Source organism: Elaeis guineensis, chromosome 10 (assembly GCF_000442705.2).
Source record: "Elaeis guineensis isolate ETL-2024a chromosome 10, EG11, whole genome shotgun sequence".
Classification (NCBI taxonomy): Eukaryota; Viridiplantae; Streptophyta; class Magnoliopsida; order Arecales; family Arecaceae; genus Elaeis; species Elaeis guineensis.
Window position 1 is genome coordinate 34897428 of NC_026002.2, and position 10541 is coordinate 34907968.

At 36.0% G+C, this 10541-nt stretch overlaps 1 protein-coding gene across 1 annotated transcript; it reads left to right on the plus strand.

The window, feature by feature from the left end:
- Positions 1-483: 483 nt before the first annotated feature.
- Positions 484-10125, plus strand: LOC105052431 (gamma carbonic anhydrase 1, mitochondrial). Its single transcript, XM_010933232.3, has 5 exons — positions 484-761; positions 2565-2708; positions 8905-9030; positions 9327-9478; positions 9570-10125. The coding sequence occupies exons 1-5, from the start codon at positions 488-490 to the stop codon at positions 9849-9851; spliced, it is 978 nt and encodes a 325-aa protein (XP_010931534.1). The 5' UTR covers positions 484-487; the 3' UTR covers positions 9852-10125.
- The last annotated feature ends 416 nt before the right edge of the window (positions 10126-10541 follow it).

The following is a 10541-nucleotide window of genomic DNA, read 5'->3' on the forward strand; positions in this document are numbered from 1 at the left end:
CATTCCTTCATATTTTTTTCACAGGATATCATAAAAATTATGACATCCTGTGAAAAAATTATAGAGGAATGTAATAATTTTTTATGAAAGAATATCATAATTCTCTGAAGGGATGTCATAATTTTTATAAAAGAATATTATAATTTTTTTAAAAAAAAATTTCATCATTCAAAATTTCAAATAAAAAAATAAAATATTAAATATTAAATATAAATTGAAATATAGTCTAATAAGATAGTGCGGTGTGCTTCACGTCTGATTTTCTACGCGGCAGGCAGCGGTGTAAAGAATTTTCTCTATCGGTTGATTCAAACTCCGGTCTGATAGGCTTGGGTTTCCAAGCCCGATTGCGTTTGGAGTCGAGCCCAGGTCCAGGATCGGGTCTCACTCGGCCCATAATTTACAAGTCGGCCTCGGGCAAGGGTGTGGCCCAGCCCGGCTAGATTTCAGCGCGACTCAGCACTCTCACTCTCTGAGGAGCATTTCCATGTTTCTCCCTGGCGACTGGCGAGAAAACCCCAATTCCAATTCCAACCTCGTCTCTCGGCTTTGGGATCACCTTCTCCTCCCTCTCCTTCCTCTTTCGCTCTCTTCGCGCTCTTTGCAGAACCCCAAATCCCCAAACTCTACTCTCATCGGCGCGAGCATGGGGACGCTGGGGAAAGCGATCTACACCGTCGGATTCTGGATTCGGGAAACCGGCCAGGCCATCGATCGGCTCGGATGCCGCCTCCAGGGCAACTACTACTTCCAAGAACAATGTAAGCTATTCCCTCTCTCTCGTGCCAAATAAAAAATAAGTCTCCAATTTGAAGCCATTCTGGCGATTTTGATTTTTCCTGTCTGACCAATTTCACATTTTTACTGATTGTTTTCGTGTGTAGCTTATATTAGATTCATTTCGCTTTTTGTGTGTTGGGCAACTCAATCTGATAGTAATACAAACATCAAGATTCGAGATTTAGGCGGGTTTTGATCGCATGTGGATATGGTCTGTTTAGGCCTTTGTCACCTAGTACTCCTTTTTTTAAAAAAAATTATTTTTTCTGTGGTTTTTTAGCCAAGATCATGAGATTTTGAGTTTTCTTGATATAAAGGTGTATTTTTTGTGGCATTTCTGACGTGGAATAATTCATGGGATGTGCGATTTTTTTGCTTGTTCTATTCGGGATTTCTCGTTTTGATCTCTTCTAAACTTAGTAGGAGCGAACGAAATCTAGTAGGGCAACTAGGGTTTTGAGGTCAGCATATTTTGTCATTTTTTTCCTACCAATTTGCCGTTCAAGACTGTCTCATGATGGGTAATTATATTATCATTATCATTTCTACTAATTGATTCAAGCCATGGCTAGATGCAATGCCTGCCAGTTGCAGTGAAAATGAAGGTGTTATAGGTGGCAGGTGCGTAAACAGTTTGAAAACCATTTGATCATCATGGCCTAAATCAAGAATTAATTATATTATGATGTGTTTCTGAGGGCATCTTATTATTGGGATGGTGTAAATGGCACTATTTCTAGCTTGTTAACAATTGGAGGTCAACCCAGAATGATTCCTTGTTCAGGTGCAGATGACTGCCATGGAAAAGGTGTTTTATATTTTGGTTACGTGAGAGCATAGAATAGGTGAATGTTATTCCTTGAAGTTTCAGAATTGTGCATTGATATGAAAGGAACATGATGAAATACTTAAGAAGGTGCAAGGAAGACAAAGGTATACTAGTGGGAGGGATTTTATAACAAAAGGAACGGGAAATACTTGAGGGGACTCTACCAGTAGTAAAGCATGCCAATACTCTTTTTTCTGTTTGTAAGGAATAACTAGTATTTCTCTTCAGATTGGTGGAACCGCATGCAAACTGTGCATGTGAAATTCGATCAAACTCTTCTGGAATATTATCAAGAAATCCTAGGAAAATTGGAGCTTTGTCAAGTCATTATGCTTATCCCTTGGGGAGCTGAGATGGCTTGATTGGTTCGCTAGAAATTTCTTTTCATGTACTGAATTTCTTAATTTTGTTGTCTTTGGAATGTTAAGCCCACATTTGACTTTGCTTTTAATCTCAGGTGTATGACTTCTTCATTCATTTTACCATTTGCATAACCTCTTATGCAAATACATTTGAATATTCATATTAGATGTTATAGTTTTACTAAGGCTGCATATGGCATCATCTTCACTTTTCTTTGTTAAAAAAAAAAATAAAAACAAGAAGTCTGTCTCTGTATTTTCTAATTTTTTTACAGCAAAAAACTGTTTGGTACCAAAAAAAGGGAAGGCTTTGATAGTATAAGGTCAGGGTTCCTGCTTTCTTCATTATCTGCATATTTGCATTCAATAGAATTTTCTATGATATTGTAATGTATGCTAAGTTGTTGCAATTAATTTTGTGATGCCAAACACCTCCCTTGTAGAATTTTCTCTAAACGTATTAGCTTTTTTGGCTAAGTAATCACAGATCACTATCATATATTTTAAATGCTTTTGTACAGGGAGTACAACAAACCTGTTCATTTTTTGAGTTAATGGTTGTTGACATGCTATAATTGCTCACATTATTTCAGTGTCAAGGCATCGTACATTGATGAATATTTTTGACAAAGTACCACAAGTTGACAAGGATGCCTTTGTGGCTCCAAGTGCATCTGTCATTGGTGACGTTCAAGTGGGTGGGGGATCCTCAATTTGGTATGGATGCGTATTGAGAGGTATACTTCTTATCAAGTATTCTGAACATGATTTAGTGATGTATATGTTGCTCAAGATTTATGCTAAATTATTCAGGATACATGCTGTAGATGATTTGACATTTTGATCTAATCAAAATGTCCACTTATCTATAGTTTTTATCCTGAACAATTTTTATGTAGATAAACAATATATTAATTTACTTATGTGATCTGCTTAAAAGAAACTTTGATAAGTTGAATTTTTGAGATGGTTTCTCTAAATCCGGATTGCGTAGTATAGGTACTGTGGAACAATGATTTGTTACTTTTCCTATACATACCTATGCCTCATAGGCATTGTGGTGTAAAACTTCAATCTTTTCTTGCACCTTTGGTTGACTTTCATTTAGGTATAACATGGAGTTTCATGTAACATGTTTACAGGCTTCTTGTATTTTGGAGTTATCGTGTGATGAGTTTTTTGTATGGGAGTGGCTTTTCAAAACTACATTTTGGTTGAATGATTGTAGCTGGTTATGAATGGATTAATCTTTTTTCAGATCCAGTGTATGAAGTCTTGCTTCTATTAGGAATGACTCTTAATTTTTTTCAAGCAATACTAGACTCTAAAACCTTAGAAATACAAGAAAATGCAATCATTTGTTCAGAGTAGGAAATTTATGCTAAATTATTCCAGATACACACTGTAAATAATTGGGACGTTTGGATCAAATCAAAACATTAACTTATCTATAGTTTTTATCATGCAACAATTTTTATGTAGAAAATTTTGAGATGCTTTCTCTGAATCCAGATTCCATGGTATAGGTAATGTGGAACAATGATTTGTTACTTCTGCTATATATACCCATGCCTCAAGGCATTGTGGTAAAAAATTTTGATCTTTTCTTGTACTTTTAGATTAACTTTCATTTAGGTATAACATGATAATTTCATGTACCACTATTGCAGGGGTGTGTTTTAGAGTGGTTGTGCTGGATGATTTTTTTTTCTTAAAAAAAAAACTATGAGCATATTTCATGCAATGGCTCTTTTAAAACTACATCTTGGTTGAATGATTTTAGCTGGTTATGAATGGATTAATCATTTTTTAGTTCCACATTTGTGTCTTGCTTCTACTAGGAGTGACTCTTACTTTTTTCAAGCAATAGTAGACTCCAAATCCTTAGAGATACAAGAATATGCACTCATTAGTTCAGGATAGGAAGTGATATCTGCCCTAACTCTTACATCTACTATCAATAACCTTCCAGCTCATGCATTCTATATTGATTCAACCTAAATACCTTTATTCTTGTAAAACTACTCCCCAGTATCCATTTTAATCACCAACCAACATCATCATATGCAAATAATACTTGCAACGAACCTTCTGTATTTGTGCAGTTTATGCATCTTTTAGAAATACAAAATAGTAAAACTGAGGCCTAACCTAGATACAGGCTCATTTCTATAGGGGATTCCTGTTCCCTCCTATGGTGGTATCAGGGTTTCAATTTCTAGTGCCAGTCGGTGTGCTAGCCATCAGCCAGCAATGCTGAATCATACCACCGCACATGCACTTTGCTGTGCCAAAATTGAAAATATTATAAAAGATTTCATGTCTTTCTTGATTAGATTATTAAAATTGAATTAAAGGTATCCTGCTTACCTATGCCAGGTTCTGGAATTGGCATGGCACAAGGCAGCTGTTGAAATCTTTGTTGTGCATGCTCTAGTCATTGCTCCCTATTACATGTATAACAAGTTTGAAAAAGTGGTGGCTTACTAAAACCTGATAGTCTCCCCTCCTGTAGTTCCTCAATGGTCAAAAACTTCTATGTGGTGTTACATTTGCTCTAGAAGTCTTCTGATTCTCATTCCCATGACTTTGGAGACGTGGAATCTCATTTACTCACCTCCTGCCTGAAAATTTCCTTACATATGAAAGCCCCACCTCCCTGTTCCTACATCTACTCCCAAATGAGTGCAAATTCTAGACAAGTCCTTGCTCTCCCAAAGCACTTCAACACTGTCCAAATATACAATGAACATGTCTTTCTCAGCATGCAAGCAATAATTGCTATATCATAACCTTTTCCAGATTTATAAGACAGACCACATGTGGATTTTTCCTATTCGTTTGAGATTGTCTTTTTAATGACATTGGTCAACAGTTGATCTAGACATGGAATTGAGTTGGTTTTCTATATCCTTGTTACTCATCTCAAATTTTTCACCCAAAAAAATTCAAATTATTCCCCCCCCCCACCTGTCTATGTTCCATAGTCCCCTTAAATCTTATGAATATGTATCAGTGTGGTTGTCTCCATGCATCTAACATTTCCTTAATGTTTATGGTTTCATTTAGTTGAGTTATTAATAAAACCAGATTAATTTGTTGTGTTGTTTGCTCTATCAGTTTTCCATTAAAATCGCTTTTGTAATAAATAAAAATTGTTGTTTAAATCATCAAAAGGGAAATTCTTGGTTTCCTTCTAAAAGTAATGTGTAAATGTTACTTTTGTGTTTTCTAAGTACAGTTCATTAGTTGAGTCTTCTGCTTCTATCTTAGAAAAAAATTTGGAGTTTCATATCATATTGATTGTATTTCCTTTTGGTTTATTGACTTGTGATTGATTGATCAATGCATTTTTATGGTGACTTTTGATATGTCCTTTTTCTTTGTTTTGGTTTTTCTCAGTCAGTTTAGGTGAATCTGTAAGAGAGTTAAGCCTAGTTGCATGAGCTAACAACCGTCTGTTGTCTAAAGGCAGTAAATTGGGGGAAACATGTTTCCTGGGTTTCATGGCAAGCCCATCTCCTGCTGAAAGTTGTCATGATCAGACATTAGGCATTATATTTTAAGGATTGAGTTCAGGTCGATAACTGATAATAAAATGTTGTCAAGCTTTGATTGGCCATATCTAAATTCCATTGTAGATGGTATAAGATCATACCATGTTGCAAAGGTATCATTAGTTTGTCACAGCCAAGAGAAGGGAAGGAGATTATTTATGTAGGCACTTGATCATCTATTTAAATACATAACATTTTCTTTTTGTAACAGAAATGCTTCTCAAATTTCCTTACATATGAAAGCCCCACTTCCCTATTCCTACATCTACTCCCAAATGAGTGCAAATTCTAGACAAGTCCTAGCTCTCCCAAAGCACTTCTACACTGTCCAAATATACAATGAACATGTCTTTCTCAGCATGCAAGCAATAATTGCTATGTCATAACCTTTTCCAGATTTATAAGACGGACCGCATGTGGATTTTTCCTATTCATTTGAGATTGTCTTTTTAATGACATTGGTCAACAGTTGATCAAGACATGGAATTGAGTTGGTTTTCTATATCCTTGTTACTCATCTCAAAATTTTCACCCAAAAAAATTCAAATTATTCCCTCCCCCACTTGTCTATGTTCCATAGTCCCCTTAAATCTTATGAATATGTATCAGTGTGGTTGTCTCCATGCATCTAACATTTCCTTAATGTTTATGGTCTCATTTAGTTGAGTTATTAATAAAACCAGATTAATTTGTTGTGTTGTTTGCTATATCAGTTTTCCATTAAAATCACTTTTGTAATAAATAAAAATTGTTGTTTAAATCATCAGAGGGAAAATTCTTGGTTTCCTTCTTAAAGTAATGTGTAAATGTTACTTTTGTGTTTTCTAAGTACATTTCATTAGTTGAATAAAAGTTTTCTGCTTCTATCTTAGAAAAAAATTTGGAGTTTCATATCATATTGATTGTGTTTCTTTTTGGTTTATTGACTTGTGATTTATTGATCAATGCATTTTCATGGTGACTTTTGATATGTCCTTTTTCTTTGTTTTGGTTTTTCTCAGACAGTTTAGGTGAATCTATAAGAGAGTTAAGCATAGTTGCATGAGCTAACAACCGTCTGTTGTCTAAAGGCAGTAAATTGGGGTAAACATGTTTCCTGGGTTTCATGGCAAGCCCCTCTCCTGCTGAAAGTTGTCATGATCAGACATTAGGCATTATATTATAAGGATTGAGTTCAGGTTGATAACTGATAATAAAATGTTGTCAAACTTTTATTGGCCATATTTAAATTCCATTGTAGATGGTATAAGATCATACCATGTTGCAAAGGTATCATTAGTTTGTCGCAGCCAAGAGAAGGGAAGGAGATTATTTATGTAGGCACCTGATCATTTATTTAGATACATAACATTTTCTTTTTGTAATAGAAATGCTTCTCAAGTCATGTTGTCTTTCCATTGATCTCATTAATAAAGCTAGTTAATTAAACCACTTCAATAGATTCCTATTTGTATTTTGTGAGACACAGGTGCTTTACTCATGCACATGATTCTAGTAGCTTCTTTCTTTCCTGATTGAATGGCCATAAATTGGCCAAAGTATGCTTCTCTCAAATTGATTCCTCTTGTGGTGTTTTCACTTGACAGATTCTGGACATACCTACTGCAGTTGTTGATGATTGTACTTTCATTCATCTCGAGTATCCTTGTTCTTAAGATTCTAGTGTCATTCTTTTCCCATCTAGTTTCCCTTTCTCTAAAGCTCAATATGGTCTTTCTTAACATATGTTGTTGTAGAACTACATTGGCTTATCTGCTACCTTCATACCTTTTTTATTTGGATTTTCTAAGCATTTCTAGCTTCTATTGTTCTTTTTTCTCATATGGTACCTGCTGGTACTGTGCCATCTCTAGATGCTGTGTGTATCAATACCATACCAGTATGAAACATTGAGATTTTTTTTTTTTAATGTGTAAAATGGAATAAAAATCTTTTTTATGTGCAGTATGGATATGAATGGAATCGTTCATTCTGTTGCCTACGTATTGATCTGATTGGTTATCATTGTCTCACAGAACAATCAATAATGGAAGCGAGTTGCCTCTAGCACAAGAAATAAGTTTTGTTCCCTTGTCCATACCTCTCATGGTCAAAATTTATTTTCTAGATGGATGCAAACTTGCAGAGTCTAGAGGATTCATGACCGGGAACTTCAACAACTTAATATTTGATTTTTATGTCCATCCAGAGAACAAGCGCGTGAGCAATCAGGATTGAAAGGTTTTTGGCTAGAAGTCAGATTTCCCATTAAAGCTACATTAGTTTTTACTGGGTTTTCATGTTTCTGTGGTTGAATAATTTTAGCATGTTTCCTTTTATTATTAAATCAGATAATTCTATTTTGAGTATGATTTTGTGCAATTTTAATGCTCGATCAACTTGTTATACTTTAAGCCACGTCTGCCAACTTGGCCCTCTACGTTCTTTTGAGAAAATTTTGTCATCCTAATCAAGACGGACTTGGTATTGACCGAACCGGCGTTGGGACCAGCTCATACCAGTCAGGAATGCCAGTTTGCCCCATTTCAATGCTTTTAAAAAGCAAATTTGTCCTGATGGGGATGGCATTTGTACAGGCCTTGGTATTGGTGTGCTAGTCGAGATGGTTTGTATGTCCTGATCCTGTGATGTTTCAATGTCTTGGCAGATGTCCCGGTGCCAATTTCATGTTGGAACAATGCAGTACTAATTGTGTCATCCCATCTCATCGGTTTTGGAATCCATGCATGTTATGCATATTATAAATGATCTATTTTGTGATGATTAGTAATACTAGAGAAAGGGCTTGTTGATTGGTTAAGCTCAATTTTGGAGTGTTTTGACCAGTCATCGGAGAAGAGACATTTTATGAATCATGAATTGGTGTACACTATGATGTGATGGGAGCTGGGTTACCTTAACACTTCATCCCACTCTGAAAATCTATAGAGATACATATCCGAGTTGGATACATATTACACACTAGGATACTTATGAAGTTCCATGGTTGCCACTTTTAAAGATTAGTGGAGAGCTGAACTCATTGAATAATGAATTTTTGACCCTTTATTTTCATGTTAGAAGTGAGTATTCATTCTTTTAGTGATTGGCTAAGGATTTATGCATTGAAATAACTTTGCAAAATATTATTTTTCTTATATCTATGTCCATGCAATACTAGATGATTTCACTGCCCTTTTTTTATATCATTGTCTTTGTGCATCAATTGCTCTACAAACAGGTTTAAAGATGCAGCCATGATTTTTTTTTTTTTTTTTTGACTGATCTTTGCTGGCATCGATATTCTCTCGAGTAAATGACATCTCCAAAGAATGTATAGTGAGAAACTTCATGCATAATTATATTTGTGTTTAACAATCTCTCTTTCCTTGCCCAGGTGACGTGAACAGTATCCGGGTGGGATCTGGAACTAATGTACAAGATAATTCACTTGTGCATGTAGCAAAGTCTAATATAAGTGGGAAGGTCCTACCAACCATCATTGGGGATAATGTCACTGTAGGTAAGTATTTGAATATTCTATTATTCTTGTCAACTGATTCAGTTGTGCCATCAAGATATTCTTCAACCGTGCCATTTCATTTTAGCTCCTCTGTTTCATATTTTTTTTACTGTAAAAATTGATGGATCATTCACCTAGTAAATCTTTTTTAAAACTTAAAACATTCAAGTGGACCATCATCCAAGATGAAGAGAGGGCTTTTTCTCTTTATTATCCAATTGCTATCACAAACTGCAAAAGGAAATGTCTTTTAAGCTAATTGACCAAGGTGATGTTTAAGAGCTTGAATATGACAGGTCATAGTGCTGTCTTACATGGATGTACTGTTGAGGATGAGGCTTTTGTTGGTATGGGTGCGATCCTGCTTGATGGGGTGGTGGTGGAAAAACATGGCATGGTCGCTGCTGGAGCCCTTGTAAGGCAAAATACAAAGATCCCATGTGGGGAGGTAGCCACCCGTACTGTGAAACTTTCTTTCTTTGCTTTTAAATAAAATTGCATTTGCTGACTGGTTAATAAAATCTAAAATTGAATGACAGGTATGGGGAGGTAATCCAGCAAAGTTCCTGAGGAAGCTCACAGAAGAAGAGATTGCTTTCATTTCCCAATCAGCGACCAACTATTCCAATTTGGCCCAGGTGCATGCTGCTGAGAATGCTAAGACATTCGATGAGATTGAGTTTGAGAAGGTGCTACGCAAGAAATATGCTCGCCGGGATGAGGAGTATGATTCAATGCTTGGAGTTGTTCGAGAAGTGCCTCCAGAACTTATACTTCCAGACAACATCCTACCCGACAAGTCTCCCAAGCCTTCTCAATGAGTCAAGTTTGACATAATCGACCATCTTTACCACATTGTTTTTGTGGATACTGTTTTCGGGTGGGAACGTCCAAGGAATGTAATGTTTTTTGTTTCTTGTCTCCTTCTCAATAATCTTTAGGTTGAGCTGTAAGGTCAGCCAAATACCTTCTGGATTATCAGATTTTCTCGTTCAGATTTTATCCGAGACCATTCATGTTGTTCAAAGATTTGATGCAGTGTAACAACTTTGAATGGCCTTTGAAGTTCCAACATGGTTTAGGATTCTGAAGTCATGAGACTTAGTGTGATTATATTACTGTGCTACATCAGCAGCAGAAAACTCAGCACAATCGACAAAGTTATTGTAATTTGCTTCATGTTATGATGTGCGTTACAGCTATGTGATTTAAAACAACAGCATGCCCCTAGTGTCCTGACTGGTACACCATATATTTGCTCCAGAACGTATCCTTCTAAAGGATTTTAATGTCCTCCTGCCATCCGATCGCTGGATCACCATCAGCATAGAATTCTTGAATTCCATCCTTGGAGCGAGTGGCAGAAAGTCTTCGGTCTTTGTCCCAAAAGAAAAAAGGTCTTCAGTCTTAGACGTTTATGGCGACTGTTATTCCAAAGTATGTTATAACGCTTTTTGCATAGTGGCAAGAGATGGTATCCGAACTAATGTTCAGTAATGTGGATGCCCTAC

Coding starts and splice junctions, on each gene's coding strand:
- LOC105052431 (XM_010933232.3), top strand. CDS start 488: ATGTTTCTCCCTGGCGACTGGCGAGAAAACCCCAATTCCAATTCCAAC. Junction 9,031..9,326: donor TGGGGATAATGTCACTGTAG/GTAAGTATTTGA, acceptor TGAATATGACAG/GTCATAGTGCTGTCTTACAT. Junction 9,479..9,569: donor CAAAGATCCCATGTGGGGAG/GTAGCCACCCGT, acceptor ATTGAATGACAG/GTATGGGGAGGTAATCCAGC.